The sequence below is a fragment of the Equus caballus genome, chromosome X (assembly GCF_041296265.1).
Source record: "Equus caballus isolate H_3958 breed thoroughbred chromosome X, TB-T2T, whole genome shotgun sequence".
Classification (NCBI taxonomy): domain Eukaryota; kingdom Metazoa; phylum Chordata; class Mammalia; order Perissodactyla; family Equidae; genus Equus; species Equus caballus.
In genome coordinates this window covers 129,171,795-129,199,673 of record NC_091715.1, presented here as the reverse complement: position 1 = coordinate 129,199,673, position 27,879 = coordinate 129,171,795, and the positions used below count along the sequence as shown (strand labels likewise).

The following is a 27,879-nucleotide window of genomic DNA, read 5'->3' as shown; positions in this document are numbered from 1 at the left end:
ACAAAGGAACCTGTGTAGCCTCCCACTCAGGGTAACTTCATTCCTTCTCTAAATATGGTATCTACCCAACAGATCAAATTTACTGTTTTCACTGTTTGCCCCTTGGCTAAGTGTCTGCCTCTCTCAGGCTCCTTGTGAAGTGAGGATATGTGCAAGTAACAGAAGAGAAGTCCTATTTTTTCCCAGATTTATAGGTGGAGGCAAGGCACTCTCCACTCCCCACTTCGGGAACTTCAGGCCTGTACTTCCCACCTTGAGTGCCACTTTCAATCCTCCTAGTGACTAAGTTGTTTTTCTGGAGCCTAGGTCCCAACCACAGATGGGAAACATTAGCCACTGAAAACAGTGTAGCTGTGTGTATATACATTCCTGAAAGAAGAAGGGTTCCTGTTAAACCTCGCCAACGGAGGAAGCCACGCAGCAACAGTCATTTTGAAAGAGGCACTAACTTGCTGGAAATGGCCACTGTGATGGTGATAATGGCGCTCCTGCTGGTGGTGGAGGTGATGATACATAAGAAAACAGCCATTGCTACCAATGATTTAAAGCTTACTAGGACCAAGAATTGTGCTCAGCTCTTTTCATCCATCTCACTTCATCTTCTAAAAAACCCTATGAGATAAGTACTACTTTTATCTCCATTTTGCAGATGGGATTGATTATTCCAGTGTTCATCCTTGTACTTGCTGTCACACACTGAACTATAACCTTATTACAGTCATCATCTTCATGCTTGTTGGCACACACCGAACCTTACACTTTGCTAGCAGCCATCTTCTTGCTCGGAATCTCCACTGAAACTTTAAAATTATTCCAGCAGCCATCTCATGCTTGCTGCATTATCTGAACGTTCATCTTATTCCACCCTTCATCGTCATGTTTGTTATTGTGCTCTGAATTTTAACATTATTTCAATAGTCATCATCATGCTTTTTGTCTCCTACTGATCATTCTCCTCATTTGAGCATTCATCCTCATGCTTGTTGTCCTACAATGAAACTGCAACTTATTCCAGTGGTCATCCTCACCGTTGTTATCTGACACTGAACATTAACCTTATTCCAGCAGTCAGCATCATGCTTCTTGTCTCACCTGAATGTTGCCCTTATTCCAACAGGCATCTTCTTGGTAGTTGTGTCACACTGAATCTTAACCTAATCCATCGGTAATATTATGTTGACATACTCTAAACCTTAACCATATGCCAGTGGCCATGTTAATGGTTGTGGTGTCACACTGAACTTTTAACTTTATTCCACCAGTAATCTTGTTTGTGTTCCCTCAGTGACCCTTAACTCCAGCAGTCATTTTCATGCTTCTCATTGTAAACTGTATATTCACGTTTATTCTAGCTTTCAATCGAATGCTTGATATCACACATGAAGCAAAACTTTATTCCACTGGTCATCTTCCCACATGTTGTCTCATACTGAATCTTAACCTCGTTCCAACAGTTATCACCATGCTTGCTGTCTCACAAAGAACTGTAATCTTATTCTTGTGGTTGTCATCATGCTTGTTGTCTCACACTCAACCTTAACCTTATTCAAGCAATCATGTTCCTGACAATGTTTGACACTTAACCTTATGACACTCTTGTAACTTTATACCAGCGGTCATCTTCAGGTTTGTTAATTCACACTGAACAGTAGCCTAATACCAAAGGTCAGCTTCCTGCTTGATGTCACAACAAATTTATCCATTTTCCAGTGGTCCTCTTCGTAATTGTAGTCTCACACTGAACTTAACCTTCTTCCAGAGGTCATCTTCATGCGTGTTCCCTCACTCAGAAGCTTTGTAAGTCATCTACTCGCTTATTGTTGCACATTGAACCTTAACCTTATTTCAGCAGACATCCTCATACAAATTGTCACACTTTTAACCTTTACCATATTTCCACAGTCATTTTCAGGTTTGCTGTCTCATCCTGAACTTTCTTTCTTTTTTTTTCTAGATTGGCACCTGAGCTAAGAACTGTTGCCAATCTTTTGTTTTTTCTGCTTTATCTCCCCAAATCCCCCCCATACATAGTTGTATATCCTAGTTGCAGGTCCTTCTAGTTGTGGCATGTGGGACGCCGCCTCAGCGTGGCCTGACGAGTGGTGCCATGCCCGCGCCCAGGATCTGAACCGGCGAAACCCTGGGCTGCTGCAGTAGAGCGCACAAACTTAACCACTCGGCCACGGGGCCGGCCCCTGAACTTTCATTATAGCAGTCATCAACATATTTGTTGTGTCACGCTGAACTGTACCTTTATTCCAGCAGTAATCAACATGCCTGTTTTCTCACATTGGCTATACCTTTATCCCAGCACTCAGCTTCTTGCTTTTTGTCACACACTGAAGAATGACCTTAATCCAATGGCCACCTTTATGATTGCTGTATCACACAGAACATTAACCTTATGCTGGCAGTCATCTTCATGCTATTATCTCACTCTGATCCTTAACCATAACCTATCAGTCATTGGTTATTGTGTCACACTGAACCTTATCCCATTCCTGCAGTGAACTTCTAGCTTGTTGTCACACTCATGGTTGTTGGGTCACACTGAACTTGAAACTTATTCCCAGTGATCCTCTTTCTTGTTGCCGCACACCAAATCTAACCTCATTCAGCAGTCAGCTGGATGCTCTCCGTCTCACACTGATGAGTAAACTGATTCTGGCATTCATCACTATGCTGATTGTGTTAAATGGAAACATAATCTAACTTGGGCAGCCATCTAATTGCTGTGCTGCCTAGTGAACCTTTCCCTCAGTCCAGCAGTCATCTTCAGGATTGCTTCTCACACTGAGAACTGCCTTATTCCAGCAGTCATCTTCATGCTCGCTGCCTCACACTGAATCATACCTTTACCCAGTGAAAATGTCCTGCTTTTGTCTCACGCTGAACAAGTGACCATCTTGGTGCTTGTGGTTTCAACCTCAATCTTAACTTTACTCCAGTGGTCATCTTTGTGTATATTGTTTCACGCTGAACCTTAAAATCATTCCATCCGTTAGATCCATATGCTTGTTATCAAACACTGAACCATAAGTCTATTCCAGGTGTCATCTATGCTTGTTGTCTCACTCTGAACGTTAATATAATTCATGTAAGTCATTTTAAAAAGTAAACGTGACCGTATCTGTTTGGTGCTTAAAATTTAAAACAAAATGATCTGTCCAATTGCTATAGTTTAAGAAAATAAGTCATTTTTCCATTCTCTTTTAGGAAAAAACTGCAGCACAAATTAACTCAGTAGAGAGTAGTGAAAACAGAATTACATTGAAGTCATAATTTAGAAAACAAATGTTCTCATTTTAGGTTAGTAAGTATGACATATAATTGTTGGTAACAAAAGCCAACAAGAAAGAAACCCAGACATTTGTATCCTAACATGTTTGCATGCATCATAAAGACAACAAAAACCGTGTTTTAAACTTTTCCAAGAGATGAGTATAGATAAAAAGAAGAAAAACTGTCCCTTGTTTATTTTTCCCCCAAATGCTCTTCTACATTCAGCAATAGAAAATTTTACTTTTCAAAAGCATATGACAGCTATCAGTACAAATTTCTCATTTTAACATTCACTTTTCATTTCATTATACACAAGTTAGGTATTAATGATGCTAGTCTGATAGATGCCGGTTCGTGCCGCCATGATAGCGATGCTAGGTGGCATTCTTCATTCCTCTGATTTTTCTTCTTCAATCTTGGGAACACCAGGCACATCAGAGAAAAGTTCATTCAGTATTTTTCTATAAAGGGTCCCTGTGAAAGGATTTCTCTACATTTAGGAGACTTGCTTACACCTTCTGATTCTTCAGACTTGTCTGTCTCTGCAACTGCTGCTACCTGAACCGTTTGTATTTGTGGTGACTGAATAACCGATGGCTGTGATGTCTCAAATACTCTTGGGGCTTGTACCGTTCTGCCTGAAGGGAATTGCACTAGAGGTACAGCTGGGGAGCCTCTTCTGATGCCTGATCCAGCTACAGAAACCTGAGCTAAAGCACGGATTGAATTTTGACTGGAGTCTGCATATGAGCAGATTCACTCTGCCACAGAATCTGCTGCACCTGTTACAGAATCTGTTACACAGAATCTGCTTCATCCTGCTGGGATTCAATTATTTCCAAGGTCATTTGTCTTAATATATTTTTTTCCTGCCACATTTGTTCATTAAGACATTTTCAATCAAAGCTTTGCTCCTTCTCTGTTTTCTTCTTCATCTATCTGTCTGCGATGTGATTTCTGCAGTGGACCTGGTCACTGATCACAGATGGGAGGAGGTGGAGAGAACGAGTCCACCGCCCCTTGGGAGCAGAGCTGCTGCCCAGCAACCAGGCGCAGGTGGCCCCTTGTTGTTTCCATGTCAGCTCTGACGCACGGCAGCGATTCCCGGCCCAGCCGGGACCCGAAACAGTCATTTTTATGCTGTTGTCACACAGTGGACATTAACATTATTTGCGTCTTTATCTTAATGTTTCTTGTCTCCTGATCAGTAACAGCTGCAGGTATTATCATCATTCTTGTTGTCCCACATTCAACCTTAAACTTACTCCACTGAACATCCTCATACTTATCTCGCTTTTAACTTAAACTTATCCCAAGATCAGCTTCCTGTTGTGCCTCACAGTAAACCTTACCCTTTTCCAGGCTGCGAGCTTCGAATCCTAATGGGCATCTGTTGATGAAACTGGATGCCCCGCACTCTCCTAGATCAGGTCTCCAGAATGGCTGTTTAACCCCTGCTATTCCTGAATGCCTAAGAGGGTATACACCTGGCGGCCGCCTCAAAGGCAGGAAAAGGCTAGGTTACAGAAATGGCACATGCTTGATGTCGGTTACTAAATCCCTACATCACATGGAGCTCCAATTAAATAGAATGAGCCCAGGAACCATTAGGCGGTGACCCAGAAGCAGACCACCTCTGTACAAGTTTATGTGATGTGGTTTCAAATCAAAAGACACTCAAATCCTACAAGTCCACTTTAAAGCATGTACTGTTTAGTCCTTGAGGGAACAAGGTCATCACAATATAAGGCGCAGAGAAGAAAGGGAAACCTTGACTAAGTTTGGTAAAGTGGAATACAGAGGATTGTTCAAGCCTTCATAGATAAAGTTCAGGTAAGCAATGCTCCTTTGAGGCAACGCAAGTGCCCCTCCAAGAAGACCAAAATAACAAATGGGTTCAGACTACCAACAGCCAATGGCTTTTAGCAGAGGAAAAAAAGTAGAGTGAACCATTTTCTTTCTTTTTTTTTTGAGGAAGATTAGCCCTGAGCTTACATCCATGCCCATCTCCCTCTCTTTTGTATGTGGGACACCCGCCACAGCATGGCTTGCCAAGCGGTGCCATGTCTGCACCCGGGACCCGGCGAACCCTGGGCCGCCAAAGCAGAACATGCGCACTTAACCGCTGCGTCACTGGGCTGGGCTGTGAGCCATTTTCTTAAGGGCACATCAACTTCATACTAAAGATGTTAGGCAGGTAAATCCTATAGCAACATACACCTTTACTACAAGCAAATGACTTGTATTAAGAGGCTTTCTGGCATCACATGGAAGAATTGAATTTTCAGTCCCACCTTTACCAACAGGAGTGACTCCTCCCTTTGTGTATGGGGTGTGATCTTGGTACAGCTGTATTAATCCAAGAGCTTGTTGATGCTTTTAATCTCAGGGGCCTTTAAAAAGGTGAATGGGAATGTAGTGGCGCGGGGAAGTTAAGATAATGGCCTCCAGGGGGAAAACCAGACTCCAAAACTTGGAGATTCTATTGTTCGGAATGCAGTGCATAGAGAAGGTCAGAATGGAACCTGAAGATGGCTGAAGCAGATAGAGGGAACATCCTGGTTTGAATTCATCACTCTCACGGAAGGTGTTGCAGACACAACAGAGAGACATTTAGTCAACTTCTATAGTTTTTTAGCAGCTGGAGTGGTTGAAGGATAAGTCTGAATCCACATGGACTACTCATATTGTTTATTTCGAATAAAAATCTAGAGGAATTCTTCAGTGACTCAGTAGTTATATACCTTTTGAATGTAAACCGGTTCTCTAATATATGAATCAGGTTTCCAGGTAATCTTTGGAGACAAAATTTTGTTTTTGAAAATCGATGTATCATGTCTGTTGGGGATTGTAATGGGTTTCAGTTATTGAGTGGAAAGGTATGTAATATTTTAATAACTTTGGATCCCTAAAAAATGTGAACTTAGGTCTTGCTAGATCTCTGAGAAGTCCTGTCTGACAATGCAATCTGAAAAACGCTGGACAGAGACTAACTTATATACCACTCTGGTGAGAAAAGAATCTACCACTACCCCCTAATTCCAGTAATTAAAATTTCAGAATTAGGGGGCTGAGTAAACATTATTCAGGCTAAGGAGAGACTAAGAGATGAGCTGTCTTCCTGTCCATTGCATATTTGTTACAGAGGAAAAGAAGCAGAGGCTGCCCAAGGCTAAAGGGTGAGCTTTGGTTATTTATGAGATTACTCAGCTCATATCACAACGTTAGAAACGAGAGAGAGGGTTTCAGGAAGAAAGATCATGCAATTTCACCTCGCAGTTTCCTGGAGCTGACCAAGACTGTTTCTCTTCGGAATGTCATGGTGACTGCAGGTGCAAGCGGGCAAAATGTAATATCTCTCCTCCCCTACCTGATGGCAAGCCACTTGGGGGCTGATTCACCCGTATGGTACCTTGATTTTGGCCTAGACAACCTCCTCAGCATGCTGTGAAACAAGCCCTGATGATTCAAGAGGGCCTGTTACAGAAACCTTCAAGTGCGCATTGCAACTTCTCTCTGTTTTCAGGACAGACCACTACGGAATCTCGAGGGAGAGCTGTCTCAGCTGGGTGTGGGGAGGCTAGGTCTCGCCTAAGTCCTTCAGCTTCCTGCTTTCACTGCCAGCCTTGATAGCGGGGCAGCTATGAACAATTGCTGTATAACATACATAGAACATATCCCCCAACAACCTCTTAGCAAGGAAACGGGGAGTACAAAAACGTAGGGAAGCAGAATGGGGAGCAACCCGATCTCTTCTATGCTACTGCCCTTTCACAAACACCAAGGACACTCCAAAAGACATTAAAGTAATTGAGAGGTCCTAGGCTGTATTCTAAAGTTGTGCCTTACAAATAGAATCCTTATTTTCTAGGGTCTTTAGGACACTTACCAAATTTTATCAAACATAAGTCTTAAGAAAAACCTAAATGAACTTTAAAAGCAGAAAAAGAATGAACCTCGTTTTCTAATCACAATGCAGCAAAACCAAAAATTAAGAAAATGGCAACATTGTACAGCTCTTGGGTCAAAGGGGAATTATGAAAACTGCAAAAACAATTTCGAAATCATCAATAACATTGTGATGGTTCATTTTATGTGCCAAGTTCACTGAGCTAAGGGATGCTCACCTAGCTGGTAAGACATTATTTCTGGGCATGTCTGTGAGGATGTTTCTGGAAGAGATTAGCATTTGATTTAGTGACTGAGTAAAGAGACCTGCCCTCACCAATGTGGGTGGGTATCATCCAATCAGTTAATGACCTGCATAGAACAAAAAGGTATAGGAAAGGCGAATTCTCTCACTCTCCTTTTCAGCTGGGATGTCCATCTTTGCCTGCCCTGGAACATCAGAGCTCCTTGTTCTCTAGCTTTTGGAGTCTGGGACTTACATCTGCAGCCCCCTAGTTCTCAGGCCTTTCGCCTTAGACTGGGAGTTACACCATCTGCTCCCCTGCTTCTTACGTCTTTGGACTCAGATTGAATTATACCACCAGCTCTCCTGGTTCTCCAGCTTGCAGACGGCAGATTATGGGACTTCTCTATCTTCATAACTGTCTGAGCCAATTCCTATAATAAATCTCCTCATATATATCCTATTGGTTCTGTTTCTCTGGAGAATCCTAACACAAACATTATATATAAAAGCTATGGAATTTAACAAAAGCAATACTTAGAGGAAAATTCATAGCATTTAATACTTTATCATTAAGCAACAAAGAACTAAAATACAATTTGCTAGATATTTATTGAAAACTTATACTATGTAGGGCCTGGACAAAATATATTTTATTTAATCTTCACAGTGCTTATGAGGTAGGTACCGCATTTTGCCCTTATCTTTTTGAAATGTTAGAAGTATAATTAGGCACATCCACACCATGTTCTATGATACCTGTTTCCAAGAATTATTTCACATTATTTCTTGATTCAATGCCACAAATGTTTATTAGTGCTTATTACATATAGGATGCTGTAACAAAGAAATGAATAATAGATGTTCTCTACCCTGTAAAATCCAGTCATGTGAATTTATGATGTAGATGAGGGGGAGGATGCAGTTCATATTATGATTGTAACTAACCCTACTAGCTAAAATTGACTGTATTAGATGCTAAAAATGATGCATAAATCCAGCACCATGGTTTCAGAGAATAAAGTGATTCCAACTTAGGGTGGGGGCAGGATTCCACTGCGGTGCTTGTTGCCGCTGCTCAAGGAAGCAGCTCAAAGTTGTTCAAACAATTAGTTAATGTGATGGAAGCAGCAAGAGCATATACGTTTTCACTTTATTAAAATATTGCATAGATACAGAGCAGTTGGGCACATCCATTCTAAGGCACTGTTCTGGTTTTAATGCAGTTCCACAAGAGAGAAAAGAGAAGCCATTACATTCCGTATTTTTCATCTCTACATTCAGACTCCTCCCGCGTTACATGTTTATTGCTACAGGGATCTCAGTTTTAACCCCACACTTATAGCAGCATCATACAGTGACCTGTATGACAAGAATTAAAGACACATCCTGGCCCTAGCACTTGATATCATTTGGCACTTAATCACAAACTCTCTTGCATTGTTCTCCATTTGTTTCCCAACTCTTGTTTAACTAAAGATATTATAAACTCTTTATGAACCTGACCCACGGATTAATTTCTTTAGTAGTTTCCATTAGGCCTAGAACAGGACTAGTTAGGCACATGGTAGATACCCCCAAAACACTTATATTAAATATCAATTCCAAGAATTTCAATGGAATAGAAAACATATACTTTCCCTAGTTCTAGTTTAAGGAAAGGATGACTGGTATCTTCATAAAGAGAAAATACTTGAATATCCTATTGTATTTTATAACAAGGAACTAGGCTGAATGAATATTTTCATGTATTAACAGCTTTAACTGACAAAGAGAGTTCTTCCCTTGCTATAGGAATTTGAGTCATTACCATGATTATATGAAAACATTTATATAAGTAGCAATGTGTGTGTGTGTGATTATAAGTAAAATTCAAAGAGGCTGAGAATCACTGAGCTACTTATAAATTATCTGAATTAGTGACCCTCACCTCCTTAAAATAATATGTGTGTATGTATATGTGAATGTGTGTGTATATATTACATAAAAAACATATATGTATAAAAAGTTTTTCATAACACCCTTGAAACAACTGAAGATAACTAGGCTTGGGAGCAACAAGACTATACTGATAGCTATAGAAATATTTGTTAAAGGCAAGGTATGCCAAGCAGTATTTGCAGAATACTTAGTTCTGTCGGTTATTACTAGGCGTGCATGAAAAAAGTTCTGGAGTCAAATAGGCTTGCAACATTGAGCCAAAAGAGGTGCTTTTCCCACCTTTCCTGGAGGACCTCTCAGACAGTCTCATGTGCTGATGTGCACTGCGAGTCTAGAAAGGAGAAACAGCAGGAAGGGATTCCCAAACTTATTTGCAGAATATCTTGCAGAACTAAGTGCTCTATGACACACATTTAGGGAGACACTGAATTAAAGAATGGGTGAAGTTTAAAAAGCACTCAGAGACACGTGGTTGAATAGCAAAGGAGAGTCAAAAGCAATGGACACTGGTTCCCCAGCCAATCTAAGTTAAATGAGATTCTGCTTGTATGACTTCAACTGTCAAATGAATTCTTCCACATCCAGCTTACTTATTCTGTGAACAAACTAAATCATCAACTAAACAGCATCACCTCAGAGTGCCAACTACGCAGACTGGCAAACTTTGCAAAAGTCAAAAGTAAAAGTTAAAATCTTCATTTCCTTAAACATAAAAAAATCTCAGCGGAAATAACCCAGTTCTTACCAGGCAAATGAAATCCTCTTCATCCATGTGTTCCTGACACATTTTTATTATTTGACAAAATATACTGCCTCCTTTCTTGCCACTTGGGACACATATAAAGCTTTGAACAAATATAATCACCTTGAATAATGACAGTAGAGTAATTATGGTGCTGTTATAAAAGATATGTCAGATAGGCATAATTATCCATTATACTGACCCTACCCTGAAAAGGATTGTCATCATTTGTACGCTTTATGCTTGCATCTATGATACAATTGGCTTGGGACCAAAAATTCTCATTGTAATAAAAAAATAAGAGTTGTAGAGACAGAACAAATCAAATCTAGGAAAACTGCAAGAGTAGGTGGATACTCTAGAATTCATATGCCTTGGAAGATGGGTTTTTAAAATGGTAAAAAAAAAAAAAAAAGCTGTTCTTATAAGCTCAAACAAAAAGATTCTTCCAAGATAAACAGGCTGCTGCAGGTTAAGATTTTTTTTTTTGAGTTAGTGTCAATTTCTGTAGGATCTGTTTTCTTTAACAATTCTTAAAGAAGTCCTCTAAAGTGAGTGACTTGGTGCATAATAAGGCCTGCTCTCTGTCTGAAGCTTTTAGAACAATGACTACACTTGTACGGCTTCTCCCCCGTATGAATTCTTAAATGTATAACAAGGCTTGGTCTCTGTCTAAAGCTTTTCCCACAATAATTACATTTAAAAGGTCTTTCTTCAGTGTGAGTTCTCTGGTGCAAAGTAAGAGCAGTCAGTCTACTGAAACTTTTCCCACAATTATGACATCTATGAGGTTTTTCCCCTGAATGAGTTTTAAGATGTCTTTTAAGACTTGATCCATGACAAAAGCTTTTCCCACACTCAAGGCATTTATATGTTTCTTCTTCAGAATGGGTTCTCTGGTGCCCTATAAGGTGTGACCGCCGGGTGAATCGCTTTTTACACACAGTGCATTCATAGGGTCTTTCCCCTGTATGAAGTCGTTGGTGTCTATAAAGGTCCGAACTACGAAGGAATCTTTTTCCGCATTCAGGGCATTTGTGAGGTTCTTCTCCTGAATGAATTCTCTGGTGTCCTGTAAGTTGTGACTTTCGAGCAAAACATTTTCCACACTGAGAACATCGGTGAGGTTTGTCTCCTGGATTCTTTTTCTTATGGGGTCTAGGGTTGAGAGGTTCTTCCAAGTTGGAGCTCTCAGGTTTCTCTCCTGCAGAGGGGTTCTGATGATCTACAAGTTTTGTTAACTCTGTCTGTAAATCCTCTGGGGGGGTTTCCCACTGATTTTCTAACTGTACATAGTCTTTTTGCAAAATGGGACCATGGAGAGCATTCCCCTCTAAAGTAACAATAAATGGATACATATTCTCCATTTTTTTCTGTTTTGAAGGATCTTCTTCATTTTCTATCCCAATCTCAAAACCTGAGAGAAGAAACAGAAACTGCAGATGTCACTGTGTCCCACAGAGAAAAGAACATGAGGGAAAATGAAGAGTTATATCAAACCACTGTGGGAATACAGAAATTCCTAAGTAGAATCCAGAACTCTTTACCCTGAATACGGTTGAATTTTTCTTTTCTTTCTTCTCCAGTGTCAACGAACAGTTACTTACCTATCTTGGAGTCAAGTAATTGTTTAATTTCTTTGGAATCTTGTAGTTCCTTCACCCATGCCTCTTCTCTATGCTCCAATGGAAAGCTCACGTCAAGTTTTGGTAGTGGATATCCTGGCCATAAGAAACATGAAAAGCATTAAGAGTTGAGTCACTTGGTTTTTGGTTTCGTTTTTTCCAGAGTTCAGGCTGATATCTTGGATAGATGGCTGCTTAATATCTACCTTCTCTTCAACTACTATTACTTCACCTGGAATCTTTTAAAATAGCCTTTTTTTTTAAAAGACAAGAACAAAACAAAAATGAGAGAACATCCTTTTGGGCTCAATTCAAAGCTATTCTCCTCTAATCAATGGAAGGGGAATGAATCAATTCTGTGCTGAAATCAATGCACTAAATTACTTCTGTATCTATTTTGATAATAGATTTATTTAGGTTAGAGCCAAAATATGAAGCAAATCTTCATAATATTTTGGTGTATTAAAACTGAGAAATGCTGCTATTGAGTACCAAACAAAGAGAGAGAGAGAGAGAGAGGTAAAAGTAGGAGTTATGAAACTGTTTACTGGAATAATTTCAGTTGGGATTTTCAAATTGAAATGGAAACCGATTGGGTTGGCAACCAGCAAAAGCAGCCTTTATGTTTGTTTCAGCTGAAGTCTAGAAGTGGATTCTCTTGAAATTAACCCCAATAAATATCAAACAGTGTTTCTCTCGGTCAACCTAAGGACAACCAGGAGAAGTTGCTACACTCCCTGTCCCACTGTGTTCTACCACCCCTCTCCTCAGGAAAAGCCGCTGTGCCTTGCAGCCTCTTTCCACACTCCTTCTTCACCTTCCTCAGCTCTGGCAAAGTATCCTGATCTGCAATAAAGTGTGGGTTGGAAATTGCTGACCTGAGATCAAAATGCAGAATGACGTTTAAACATTAGCATTATAAATAACATTAAGTTAATTTGACAGAAATTTAAATTTCAAAACATTATTTCAAACATAGGAAGTGTACTGAAATACCTTAGTTTGTATTTTCCAAAAAAAGAGAACTTCTTAAGATTAAGAAACAAAAATGCATCTCAAATAAAATTCTGCTTAAATTCACTATATTGTTTCTGTTGGGACATCAAAGCTGAGAGTGGGATGAAAGGGTACGGCACAGGTCAAATAACACTGGTGGTCAAAGATCAAAGGAAAGCTGCCATTCACTAAAGTTAGGAACAAACTGAAATTTGCAATAAGCAGAGAGTAGAAAAGGCCTAGGTGTAAAATACTGATTCAGACTCTAAATCTGGGGAGGGAGACAGACTTCCAGCGTGATACCATGAAGAGCTCTGCAGACCTAATTCCCAAAGAAATTGGTGAAAATTATTATAAATAAAAAAAAAAACATTTAAAGTCTCTCAAAGTGGTCCTAAGGGCATACAATAAATTAGGAAACATCTATTTTTTGAAATCTGCTAAAGTTCAAAGAGAACAGCTAGGGGCTGGCCCGGTGGCGCAGTGGTTAAGTTCACACGTTCTGCTTCTTGGCGGACCAGGGTTCGCCGGTTCAGATCCCGGGTGCGGACACGGCACCGCTTGGCACGCCATGCTGTGGTAGGCGTCCCACGTATAAAGTAGAGGAAGATGGGCATGGATGTTAGCTCAGGGCCAGGCTTCCTCAGCAAAAAGAGGAGGACTGGCAGTAGTTAGCTCAGGGCTGATCTTCCTCAAACAAAAACAAAAACAAAAACAAAGAGAACAGCGAGAATCTTAAGTATTTAAACTGAAACTGTTCTCTTTAGTCTCTGTCCCAGCTCCACTCTAGATTGGTGTAGTCAAAGGCCTGGGGCATCCTCTCCCGCCAGCTCCCTTTCAGAGGGCTATCTTCCTGGGAGGGGAAGGACCTCAGCATTTCTTGTCCTACCCCCAACTACCTATGTTGAGTCTAAATTCCAGGCAACTGTGGCTGAGGGGTGGGGGCTCCTTTTATCCACCCAGTTTCCACTGGTGGCTGGAAGATCTACCTTGGGTATAGCATTGCTGAGAATACTAGGGCCCTGATTGCTCTTGTAAGGCAACTGTGGTTTTGTAAGGCAAGTGTGATTGTAAGTCAGTGGTTCCATGACTGGAGAGGCAAGCCAAGAAGACCTGAGGCTCAGACCTAGTGCTCAGCTCCTAAAGTGGCAATGTTACTCATAGATAAGCACATCATTGTCCCCAGCTCCAGCTCCAGAGCAATGCACTAGAGATTTGGACTGGGAAAAGAAGCAGGCCTAAAAACAGATAGCTCCTAATGTCTTCTCAAAGAAACTGACTTCATTTGCAACAGAGAGTGGAGAAGTTCAAGCCTAAGGGTACTCTCAAAAAGAGTGGAGGTTGTAATGAAAGGCAACTGGAAAGAGTTTCATCGATTTACTGAACATACAGGATATACTATAGGCTAACTAGTTTGCAGAAGACAACTGGAGGAAGAGACAGCTGGGAGGAGCCTTCCTGGGATCAGAACAAATCTCAAAAACTGACCTCAGGAACTAGCCCTTCAAAAATTTCTGAATTTGGGGCTGGCCCCCTGGTTGAGTGGTTAAAGTCCTGTATGCTCCGCTTCAGTGGCCCAGGTTTGCAGGTTCAGATCCCGGGTGCAGCCCTACTCCACTCATCAGCCATGCTGTGGAGGCATCCCACATACAAAGTAGAGGGAGGCTGGTGCAGATGTTAGCTCAGGGTTAAGCTTCCTCAAGCAAAAAAAAAAAAAAAAAAAAAGAGGAAGATTGGCAATGAATGCTAGCTCACGGTGAATCTCCCTCACACACACACACACAAATTCTGAATTTGATTGGATTAGTCTGCAGAGCAATTTATACTCCAGGCCAGGGTTGAAAACAATAGAGCAATTGGCTGGCAATTAATAGCTGGGTCTGGTCAGGGAAAGAGACAGCCAAAGAAAGTCTTGCAAAAACTACTATCATTCCAGGGTGACTATGTGCACACCCAAGGCTATGAGGGGCAACATCAAATGCTTAACATTGCACAGTGGGCTAGACTTCACTAAAATAATCCAGCTATTCACCAAACAAATAAACAAGCAAATAACAATAACAGGCCCTGGGGAGGGGGGAGAAGGACACAGAGTTGCTATAATATATTATCTAAAATGTCCAGTTTCTAACAAAAAATAATGAGACATGCATGTGGACAGGAAAGTATGAAAGTATACACTGGAATACAAAGAGCAGGCGACAGAATATGCCTATGACAGTGACTAGATATTGAATTTAACAAAGACTTCAAAGTAGCCATTATGAATATGTTCCAAGAACTAAAGGAAACCATGATTAAGGAAGTAAATTATGATGACAATATCACATCACATCAGATAGAGAATATTAATAAATAGAAATTATAAAAAAGAATCAAATAGAAATTCTGGAGTTGAAAAGTATAACAACTGGAATGAAAAATTCACTTGAATGAGTCAAGAGCAGATCTGAACTGGCAGAAGAATTACTGAACTTCAAGACAGATCAATAGAGATTATGCTATCAGAAGAACAGAAAAAAGAATGAAGGGAAATTAATGGAGCCTCAGAGAAGAGTGGGGCACCATTAAGTGCATCAACAGATATATAATGAAAGCATCAGAAGAAGAGCAGTGAGAGAAAGGAGCAGAAAAAATATCTGAAGAAATAATGGCCCCAAACTCCCCAAATGTATTGAAAAACATTAATCTACACACCTATGAAGCCCAATGAATTCCAAGTAGGATAAGCACAAAGAGATCTACAAACAGACATATCATAGTAAAAATCCTAACAGCTAAATAAAAAGAAAAACTTTGAAAGACAGCAAGAGAAAAATGACTTTTCACTAATAAGGGAGCTCTGATAAGATTAAAAGCTGAGTTCTCATCAGAAACAATGAAGGCTAGAAGACAGTGGGATAACAGATTCAAAGTACTCAAACAAAAATGAAAACTGTAAACCAAGAATCTTATATCCAGAAAAGCTATGTTTCAAAAATGAATACAAAGTAACTTTTGTGATAAAAAAAACTGAGGGCATTCATTGATAGTAGACTTGCCTAACCAGAAATACTAAAGGAAGTTCCTCAGTCTGAAAGCAAGTAATTACAAATGTAATTCGAATCCACATGATAAAAACAAAGGCACAAGTAAGGATAATTATGTAAATATGAAAGACAGTATAAATACAAATTTCTGTTTCTTTATTCTCTTAAAAGATTTTAAAGCAATTACATACAACAATATGTATATAGTGCATTGTTGGGCATATAACATATAGAAATGTAATATATTTGCCAATAACAGCACAAATGAGGTGGGAGGGAGCAAAATTGTATTGGGCTAAAGAAATGACTGCAGTTAGTAACTTGAATCAACAGGAAAAATGAAGAAAACCGGAAGTGATAAATAATGTTAATATAACAAAAGTGATAATATATACTTGTTTTCCTTTCTTCTTTCAACTCCTTTAAAAGTCTTAAATTAGGGGGCTGGCCCCGTGGCCGAGTGGTTAAGTTCGCACGCTCTGCTTCGGCGGCCCAGGGTTTTGCCAGTTCGAATCCTGGGTGCAGACATAGCACTGCTTGTCAAGCCATGCTGAGACGGCATCCCACATGCCACAACTAGAAGGACCTACAACTAAAAATACACAACTATGTACCTGGGGGCTTTGGGAGAAAAAGGAAAAATAAAATCTTTAAAAAAATGTCTTAAATTATATAAAGTAATAGCTATGACAATGTATTGTTGAGTTTGTAACATTTTTGATGAAATATGTATGAGAGTAATACCAAAAACAGGGGAGAAAGGGAATAGAGTTATATAGGGGAAATATGTCCAGATCTCACTGGCATTAAGTTATTATAAATCTGAAGCTGATTATGATAAGTTAAGATGTACATGCTAAACCCTAAGAGCAACCACTATGGAAATAATTAAAAAAATAGTGAAAAGTCATTAAAGTAAGTAAAATGTTACATTTCAAATATTTACTTAGTGCTAAAGAAAGTAATAAATGAGGGCTAGAGGAACAAAAAAGATATGAGACATATAGCAAACAGAAAGTAAAATGGCAGATGTAAATCCAAACCATATAAAAAATGGATTAAATGTGTATGGATTAAACAACCCAATCAAAAGGCAGAGATTGTTGGACTGGATAAAAAAATACAACTATATGCTGACTAGAGGAGACACACTTTAAATTCAAAGATACAAATAGATTGAAAGTAAAGGGATGGAAAAAGATGTATCATGCAAACAGCAACCACAAGACAGCCACAGTGACTATACTAATATCAGACAAAATAGATATTAAAACTAAAAAAGTTACTAGAGATAAAGAGGATCACTTTATAATGATAAAAGGATCACTCCATCAGGAAGACCTAACAATTATAACCATACAGGCACTTAATAACAGAGTGCCAAAATACATGATGTAAAAACTGACAGAAATAGTAAAAGAAATAGAGAATTGAACAATGGTAGTTGAAGACTTCAATACCTCTTTGCACTATTGGATAGAAAATCTAGGCAGATGATCAACAATATCTTAAAAATAGAGACTTAAAAAATACCATATACCAACAAAACATTGCAGACATTTATAGAACACTCCACTCAACAACAGCAGAATATAGATTCTTCTCAAGTGCACATGGAAAATTCTCCAGGACAGTAGAGATGCTATACCATAAAAAAATGTTCAAAAATTTAAAAAGACCACAATTAAAAACTGTATTCTTCCACTAAAATGGAATGAAATTAGAAATAACAGACAGAAATTTGGGAAATTCACAAATATATGGAAATTAAACAACATACTCCTAAATAACCAATTAGTCAAAGAAGAAATCAAATGGGAAATTAGAAATATTTTGAGAAAAATGAAAATGAACACACAACATACCAAAACTTAGAGATGTACCTATACCAGTGCTTAGAGGGAAATTTAAAGCTATGAATCCCTATATTAAAAAAGAAGAAAAATCTCAAATTAATAACCTAACTTTGCACCTTAAAATGCTAGAAAGAGAAGATCAAACTAAACTTAAGACAACTGGAATGAAGGAAATAATAAAGATGAGAGTGGAATTTAATGAAATAGAGACTAGTGACACAATACAGAAAATCAATGAAATCAAGGTTGATTCTTTGAAAAAAATTAATAAAACTGACAAATCTTTAGCTAGATTGACCAAGAAAAGAAGAAATAAAATTCAAATTACTACAATCACTAATGAAAGGGGAGACACTACTACTAACCTTATAGAAATAAAAAGGATTATAAAGGAATACTATGAACAATTGTATGGAAATAAATTAGATTATTCCTATACATATAAATTCCTAGAAACACACAAACTACCAAAAATTGAGTCAAGAAGAAATAGAAAATCTGAATTGACTTATAACATGTAAAGAGACTGAATTAGTAATCAAAACTCTTCTCACAAAGAAAAGCCCAGGTCCAGATGGTTTCATTGGTGAATTCTACTGAACATTTAAGAAGAATTAACACAAGTTCTACATAATCTCTTCCTGAAAATAGAAGAGAATAGAATACTTTCCAACCCACTTTACTGGCATAAGGAAAGGAAGATATATCAATGGAATAGAATGGAGAGTCCAGAAGTACACTTTTACATTTCTGGTCAATTGATTTTTGATAAAGGTGCCAAGACAATTCAATGGGGAAAGAATAGTCTCCTTAACAAATGGTGCTGGGACAACTGGATATGCACATGCAAAAGAATGATGTTGGTCCCATTCCTCACATCATATGAAAAAATTAATTAAAAATGGATCAATAGCCTAAATATAAGAGCTAAATCCATAAGACTCTTAGAAGGAAGCAGAGGTATAAATCTACATGACCCTGGATTAAGCAACAGTTTCTTAAATAAGACATCCAAAGTACAAGCAACAAAAGAAAAAATAGCAATTCTTCACAACCACTTCAAAAAATAGAAGAGGAGGAGAGACTTCTCCACTCATTCTATGAGGCAATTATTACCCTGATAACAAAACCAGATAGACACAGAACGAGAAAACTACAGACCAATATCTGTGATGAAAATGCATGCAAAAATCTTGAAAAAAATACTAGCAAACCAAATCCAGCAACATATAACATGAATTATACACCTGGACCAAGTGGTATTTATCTCAGGAATACCAGGTAGGTTTAATATTCAAAAGTTAAGGTAATACCATCACAATAGAATGAAAAGTAAAACCATATGATCATCCCAATAGACACACAAAAAGCATTTGACAAAATTCAACACAGTTTCCTGATAAAAACACTAATAATCTAGGGATAGAAGGGAACTCCTCATCCTGATAAAAGGAATCTATGGAAGACCCACAACTAACATTGTAAATACAGGCAAAAGGCTAAATACATTTCCCATGAGATCAGGAACAAGACAAGGATGTCCAGTCTTGCCACTTGTATTCAGCATCGTACTGGAGGTTCTAGCCAGGGCAATTAGGCAAGAAAAAGAAATAAAAGTTATCTAGATTGGAACATGAGAAGGAAAACTATCTCTTTTCTCAGATGACATGATCTTGTATAGAGAAAATCCTAAGGAATCCACTAAGAAACAATTCAAACTAACAAACGAGGTCAGTAAGGTTACAGGATACAAGATCAATTGTAATTCTACATATTTTCAATGAACAACTTGAAAATAAAATTAAGAGTGAGCCAGCCCTGATGGCCTAGTGGTTAAAGTTCTGTGCTCTCTGCTTCAGTGGCCCAGGTTTGCTTCCCAGTCCACACCACCTGTCTGTGAGTTGCCATGTTTTGGTGGTGGCTCACATGGAGGAACTGGAATGACTTACAACTAGGATATACAACCATATACCATATACCTGTGGTCAACTGATTTATGACAAGGGTTTCAAGACCATTTGATGTGGAAAGAATAAACTTTCTAACAAATCACGCTAAGACAACTTGATATATGTATATATAAAATTTGGACCCCTACCTTACACCTTATATGAAAATTAATTGAAAATGTATGAAAGCCTTAAATGTAAGATCTAAAGCTATAAAACTCTTGGAAGAAAACTTAGGGGTAAATTTTCATGACCTTATGTTAGGCCCTGGTTTCTTCAACAAGACATCAAAAGCACAAGGAACAACAAAAAAAAATAGTTAAATTGGACTTTGTCAAAATTAAAAAAAAAAAGCTTTTCTGTTACAAAGGATACTATTAAGAAAGCAAAAAGATGAACCACAGAATGGTAGAAAATATTTGCAAATCATATACCTAATAAGGGACTTTTATCTCGAATAAACAAAGAACATACACAACTTAATAATAAAAAGACAAATAATCCAATTAAAAAATGGGCAAAGGATCTGAATAGACATTCCTCAAATGAAGATATACAAATAACCAATAAGCACGTGAAAAGATGTGCAACACCATTAGTCTTCATAGAAATGCAAATCAAAACGTCAAAGAGATACCACCTCACACCACTAGGATGGCTAGGATAAAAATGTCATATAATAATAACGTGTTGCCAAAAGATGTGGAGAAATCAGCCTCCTCTACACGGCTGATGGGAATGGAAAAGGGTGCAGCCACCTTGGAAAACAGTCTGGCCATTCCTCAGAAGTCACCATACAACCCAGAAATTCCACTCTTAGGTATGTACCCAAGAGAAATGAAAACATACGTCCATATAAAATCTTGTACCCAAATTTTCACAGCAGCATCATTCGTAATAGCCAAAAGGTGGAGACAATCTGAATGTTCATCAAGTGATGAATGGATAAACAAAAATGTGGTATATCCTTAGAATCGAATATTATTCACGCTATACTGAATGAATGAATGAATGAATGAGTATTATTCATGCTGATGCATGCTACAATATAGTTGAACCTTGAAAACATTATGCTAAGTGAAAGAAGTCAGTCACAAAATTCCACATATTGCATGATTCCATTTATATGAAATGCCTAGAATAGGCAAATCTATAGACAGAAAGTAGATCAATGGTTGCTCAGGCCTGGGAGAGATGGGAGGGAAGGAGGTTGTAGCCAAAGGGTACACAGTTTCTTACTGAGGTGATGAAAATGTTCTAAAATTGACTGGAGTGATAGTTGTACATATCTAGGAATATACCAAAAAACAATGAATTATATACTTTAAATGACTGCTATGTATGGTATGTGAATTATATCTCAATAATGCTGTTTTAAAAGATCTAAATGTAAGAAAACGTTTACGTGGTAACATCATTAAATAATATTAGCAAGTTAGTTTGACTAATATTAATCTGAAGGAAAATTTAAATTTCAGTACGTTATATCAAACCCTAAGAAGCGGCATAAAACATTTTATATTTTCATAGGGAAAAAGCAATAGATTTCAGATCAAGAAAAATAAAATGCATTTCCAATGAAATGATTTTTAAATTCACTATTTTGTTCATGCTTAGTTGTCAAAACTAAGAGTAGGATGACTGAATGATGTGGTACAGGTAAAACCAAACTGGAGGTCATGGATCCAAGAAGCTGCCATCAGGTAAAGGTGGGAAGAAACTGAGACTGAGGAGAGAGCAACAAGCAGCAAAGGCTTAGGGCGGGAGAAGCCTGGAAGCCCAGGGTGTCTTAACATAAAAGCCAGGAAAAACAGTTTGGGGAATGACAGGAACTGTTCCTACAGCCATGTCACCCTGCAAGCATGAACTTGAAACCCTTCAGGCTGTAGATTTCATCAAACATAAGTTTGAAAATCTGGCCCAGACAATGGCCCCTTGGGTGAAAGTGAAGCTATTAGACCTTGCCAAGGACTACAACCAGTCCTGGAAGCAAAATCTAGTACCCACGAGAACTAAGACCCCTGGTAAGACTCCTAGCACTGCTACCATGCAGCTGTGTCTCATGGGTTTCCCATAAGGTTTGGCCCTCAAGTCTAACTGCTACTTTCTGCACAGCACCAAATAAAGAGGCCTGAGAACTTTCACTTTGGTTCTTCATCCCTAACATCATACTCCTGGTGCCAGCTTTCAAAATGTTTGGCCCAAAATCCGGTGCATCAGGATAGTCCCCCACACCCTGAATGCAGAAAACATGTGCTCAAACTTGAGCTTCCTCCTGGATGTTAATGTCACGCACTTCCTGACTATCTACCACTCCCACCCACCCTGTCGTCCTGTGTAACACTGAGATCCTTGTGCCTCAGTGCACTTGGCCTCTGTTCCTGGACACTCAAAGCCCTGCTCCTGACACTATGACCAGTTGGCATTCCCCAACCTATGCTCACAGCCCATGTCAGCTAAGGCCTCTAACCATTCCCCTTTGCCCCATCTCCCACCTCCTGACCTCACTTCCCATCTCTACTCTTATACATTCTAGAAAACAGCATCATGAATGCTGAATGAACTTGATGCTTATGAAAAAGGTCTTCACAGGTCTCAGCCCTTTTTCTGTCTGTCAATATGGGGAGAACAGTTATGACTCTTTACAGCAAAGATCAAAGAGTTTGATGACACAGTCTAAGTGAAGGTGAGGAGACTTTGGCACTCTCATATGCTGTGATGGGAGGATAAATTGGTACAATAATTTTGGAGGACAATTTGATAATATCTATTAAAGTTTTAAATGCCCATTAACCAACTGATCCCACTTCTAGCAATTTATCCTATTGACACCTGTATTTATATAAGAATACTCTGTACATTTTATAGCTTGGCTCCAGGGCTTTTGGGTCAACGCTGAATGGCAGTCAGAAAGCAGGCCCTAATGCCTACTTCAGTTAGGGGGCTCTTCTCTTTACCCTCAATGGAAACTAGTCTGTGGAGCTACTATTACCATTGGATGAGTGGTTTTACAGCAATAGAACAAATATCAATTGCTGTCAGTCAGTATAAAAAGGAGGGTCCTACAGATAGAAAGCCAGCCCTGGTGGTCTAGCGGTTAAGATTCGCTGCTCTCATTGCCGCAGCCCGGGTTGATTCCTGGTCAGGGAACCACACCACCCATCTGTCAGTTGTCAGACTGTAGTGGTTGTGCGTTGCAGTGATACTGAAAGCTATGCCACCAGTATTTCAAATACCAGCAGGGTCATCCATGGTTTGAGCGGAGCTTCGACTAAGACAGACTAGGAAGAAGGACCTGTCTACCCATTTCTGAAAAAATCTGCCATGAAAACTCTATGAATGGCAGTAGAACACTGTCTAATAGAGCACCGGAAGGTGAAGGGATGGAGCAAAAAGACTGGGCAGGGTTCTGCTCTGGTGTCCACCGGGTCACTGGGAGTCGGAATCACCTTGATGGCACTAACGACAAAACAGATAGAAGCCAAAGCCTGTTACCTTTAAGTTCAATCATGTCTTCTGCCTCTTTGATTACAGTCTAGAACATTAGTTTCCCAGTGATGTTAACGTATCGTCCAGGATACGTTATGGTTAAAAGACTCATCATGGATATATTCCATTTGAACTAGTTAACTGAAGAAATTTACTCAAGAAAAAGAAAAAAATTAGTTTCTGACCTAAAAAACTGAAGTAAAAAGTAAAAGGCTAGTAGGGACAGGGAAGCATGGGTGTACAGTTGTTTTAAAATACGCCCCCAAACTCTTTGATATTCTTCCCTTCAAGAGGTGGAGTTCCATTTTCTTCTCCTTGAGTATGGGTTGGACTTAGTGACTCTCTTCTAATGAATAGAATATGGTAGCAGTGATGGTGTGTGGCTAATCAAAAACATTGTGGCATCCCCCTTGCTTTCTCTTGATTCATTTGCTCTGGGGAAAACCCGCTGCCTTGTTGGGTGGACACTCAGGTAGCCTATGGAGAAGATCGCTTAGCAAGGATGTGAGGCCTCCTGCCCGCCCCTGCTGACATCTTGACAACAACTGTATGAGAGACTCTGAGCCAGAAACACCCAGTAAACCACTCTCAAATTCCTGACTCTCAGAAACTGTGAAAGGATAAGTACTTTTTCCTTTAAGCTGCTAAGTTTTGGGGGTAATTTATTATGCAGCAATAGCTATCCAATACAAAGAGGGAAAAAGCAATTTAAGGGAACAAAGAAGGTGCTTCATTGATGAATGTTCCCCCATCCCATGCTCAGGGAATGACTTCATCAAGCCCCATTATCAAAGACTGTGTCATAAAGGTTCCACTGCCCCAAGAAATATCATGACTATGGTTGGGGTTGGATATTAGCTAATGATATATTATTTGGTATAATAGGATAATCTGAAGAGATTTAAATAACAAGAATCTTCTGATGCTTTGCAGACACCATTTGTTTGCCCCATATTTTACTTTAAATTTTCATTTCTCATATTCCTTATCACCAAAAGGATGTGATCTTTGATATTTTGCATACAATTTCCTAGTGAAACCTCATCAATTTAAATAAAAAACCCAAAAGCTTTGACAAATGAAAATGTGTTCCAAATTTGGTGTACTAATATTGAAGTCCACATTTTCAAGGATAAGAATTATATATTTTATATTTTTAGGACAAGCACATCTATTCTTTCTGATTGCAGACATTCTAATACCTTTGGCTACCTCTAACGTCTGGTGTGTCTGGCTTAAATTCAAAGGAGGGATTTTTTTTAAGTTTATGTGTTTCTTAGATCACTTTGCATTTTCCACTTAAGTTCTTTTTTATTTTACTCTGTGTGTGTTTATTCACTTATATCAAATGAAGATCATTAGATGAATATGTGTGTGTACAAATATATATATATATATATATTTAATTTCAAATGTACTCAACAACTTAACTTTTCACCGACAGGGAATGTATTTCAAACTTTAATATAAAATCAATTGACTTCTTCCATTACTTTTAAATTTCTTCTGCTCTGCTAGCATCCTGTGCTTTCCACTCAGCCTTCAATAAGATGTGCTTCATGCAATACTTTAAAGATGTTTTCATTTTTTTAAAAAAAAGCAGTAAAAGTGTAAGTAACCTTAAATTATGGAACAATAAGTCTTGGATCATTTTATTTCTTGAGGACGATAGGCCCTGAGCTAACATCTGTGCCCATCTTCCACTATTTTATATGTGGGATGCCTGCCACGGCATGGCTTGATGAGTGGTGTGTAGGTCTGTGCCCGGGATCCGAACCAGCGCATCCTGGGTCACTGAAGCAGAGGATGTGAACTTAACTGCTATGCCACTGGGCTGCTCCCCGTCTTGTACCATTTCGGAAAGCACATTATATGACTTTAAACAGTGATGAGAAAGGGGCAAATTCCTCTCCTCCAAATTGGTATATCTTACTTGTTTAACTCATTCTATCTCACCACTGTTGAATACACTGGACCTTGCTCTACTGTACTATAAGCAACAGCAATAGTGCTGCTCAGCATCATATGTGATCTTTGTACCTGGCACTGTTGCCAAGAGGAGCAAATGAACATGGAGTGTGGGAATGCATATGCAGAAACACTTATAATTAAATGTTACTATCCAAATCCTACCACTTGTTGCAGGCATACACACAAAAATACAGATGTTTTAGAACTTTTTAACAGACTATAAACTATAGGTAATGTAAAGACTGGAACATAAATGACATTATACCATTCTGCTTTGATCATAATATGCATGCATATGTACTTGTGGGTTCTTCCTCTTTGTCATCTTTATTTAAAAACATTCTGGAGACCTATAACACCTCAAAGTCCACATGATCAAATCTAAACTCACTTTGACCCACCAAATCTGAGTCTCTTCTTATGTTGTCTATGTCAGTAAATAATATTACCATCTCCCCAGTTCACTGAACAGAAACCTGGACGCCGTCTTTAACCCCTTCTTCTTCTTCACCCAACACCCAATCATTCACCAAGTTCCATAATTTCTACTTCCTACATATCTTTTGAATCAGTCCTTTTCTCTCCATCATCAGTGATACAATCCTAGTCCAGAATATTCTCCTCTGTAAGGTGGATGACTAAGGATGCCTGCTTCCAGTCTTCCCATTGTTACAGTAGCCTGAGTGACCTACACAATGCAACTCGGTGTCCATCCCTCCCCTACTCAGGGACCTCCCGTGGACCCTGATAAGAAAGCATAAGTGCTCAGCAAGGCTGACAACGTTCTTCAGGACCTGGCCCCTGCTTCTCTCTCCAGGCTCTTTGACACCACTCTGGCTCCTCCGCTCCTCCTCTGCGCCCCTCCCACTGCAGCAGGAGCTCTTCATATATGCAGAGCTCTCTACCCCACTCAGCCTTGCGCAGGCTGTCCATTCCGCCCAGAGCCCTCTCCCCTGCCCACTCCCAGCACTCAGCAGGCTTACTCCAATTCATCCTAGCGGTTCCAGTGCAGATCCCCCTTCCCCTCTCAGGACGTCCTCCCTCTCTGCCAAAAGCTGGTTAGGTGGCCCTCCTAGGGGCTCCCATAGCATCCTACTCCCTCCAACACGTTGTTTTACAGTCCTACTTACATCTCGTCTGGAGGACCTACAGTCCCATTTACAGATTGAACGGTCCACAGGAGTTGAAGGTCCAGGAAGCCTGGGACTCATCTGCTGCCTTGCGTCCTGCCCAATCCCCAGGGTCTGGCGCAGTGCCTGGCTCTTAATAGGTGCTCATGTTTATTGGTTGAATGAATGAATGCTAAGATGTGGAGAGGGACTTGGTTCCTAAGCCCTGGCACTGAGCTAGTTACAGATCAACCAGGCATCTACAGTTTGTAACGGGGACTGTTCTCAATATGTTCATTTTTTATGTCTCTTTCATTTTCTCAGTATTTCACAGTGTCTTGAATGTGTGGACATGTTGAAGCTATGCCTGAGAGAGTTAGGAGAGAGGTTTCTGGCCACCCTCGGGCCAAAGCTTTAATGGACGGGGATGGGAGGCAGTGGTGGGAGGGTGTTGGGTAGAGGCAGGGATCACTGCTGGCAACATAAGAACATCCCCAAAGGAAGCGAAACAGAGGAACACAACAACTACGCAGTCCAGCTGCCTTTCTCCACCTGGACTTTCTCCTTCTAGTAGTAACCCCTGTAGTGTCTGGAGCAGCGGTTCTCAAAGTTTAGTATGTACAGCACTTACCTGGAGAGCTTGTTAACAATGCAACCCAGGTGATCCTGACTTGCGCAGTCTGCTGACTACACCTGGAGAAACACTGTTCCAAGTTTGGATGAAATGAGATAGGTATCTCCCTTATACTGTGGGAATTAAATCCTCTGAAAGGAACTGAAGTGAGGATACTAATAAACTATCAAGTTTGAATGTAGCTCTTATGCTATAAAAACAACTGAGGCCCTTGGGACCCACCGGATCACAGACCCCATTGATTAAAATTTGCAGGGGAAATGAATCCACATCCAGAGCATCCAAACTCCCACAGTTTCCCTGTATAACATTCTGGATCAAAGGCCTCTTGAGGTAGAGAGGATTCCGGAAAGATGGCAGAGCAGGAAGTACCTCTCTTCCCACCTAGACAATAATTACATTGGCAGAATCTGTCTGATGTAATTGTTTTGGAAATCTAGAGTCTATTGAGGCCTTGAAACTTCCAGTGGAAGGCTTGGATGGTAAATTGTGCTTATTTTTGGTCAATTTCAGCTCTAAGCACAGCAGCACCTACCTATCCCACAACCCCAGCCCTGTGGCAGGCAGCTGTGCACGTGTTCCTGGAGCCACTTGCGCACAGCTTGTGGGAGCCAGGGTGGGCAAAAAGGACCCAATACGCTAAGTATCAGGGATCTGGGCTCTGATCACTGATTGCTGCTTTTTATCATAGAGCTGCAGACAAAGAGGTGGTGCCTATTGTTGTTATACCTCCCCCCATTGCTGCAAGCCCTTTCCCCTCCTACTGAAGTGACTTCCAGGAGATTTAAAGTGTCAGCAACCTTTTCTCCTCTTTAATTTTTCTCTTTTTCTGCTTTTTGGACCAGACATTGAAGACTAGGACATTCAAAAGCAGCTCAATATATGGGCAAACAGAAAATGACCATGCATGCCTAGGGAAAGGTGCAGGCTCAGAAAAGACCAGAGAAGACCTTAATTTTATACCTTGGTCTCATCTTTGGCACAGACATAGCCTACAACAATCAAAAAACTAAATAATAAATACAAACGATAACAAAAAAGCAGCAAACCTTGGGGGAGGGAGAGAATCTGATTCCCAGAGTTACCACATTATTATAGTCAAATGTCCAATTTTCATCAAAAAC

The 27,879-nt window shown here is 39.6% G+C and overlaps 1 protein-coding gene across 5 annotated transcripts in view; it reads right to left on the bottom strand.

Moving 5' to 3' along the window:
• Positions 1-8,555: 8,555 nt before the first annotated feature.
• Positions 8,556-27,879, bottom strand: part of ZNF449 (zinc finger protein 449) — a 29,973-nt gene continuing 10,649 nt past the window's right edge. For all 5 annotated transcript variants that reach the window (XM_001490967.7, XM_014729201.3, XM_070258435.1 and 2 more), the window contains 2 exons: positions 11,705-11,818; positions 8,556-11,514 (listed from right to left, as the gene is read on the bottom strand). In XM_001490967.7, coding sequence (XP_001491017.1) covers positions 10,631-11,514; positions 11,705-11,818 — 998 coding nt within the window. In that variant the 3' untranslated portion in view covers positions 8,556-10,630. The remainder of the gene's footprint in view (positions 11,515-11,704; positions 11,819-27,879) is intronic.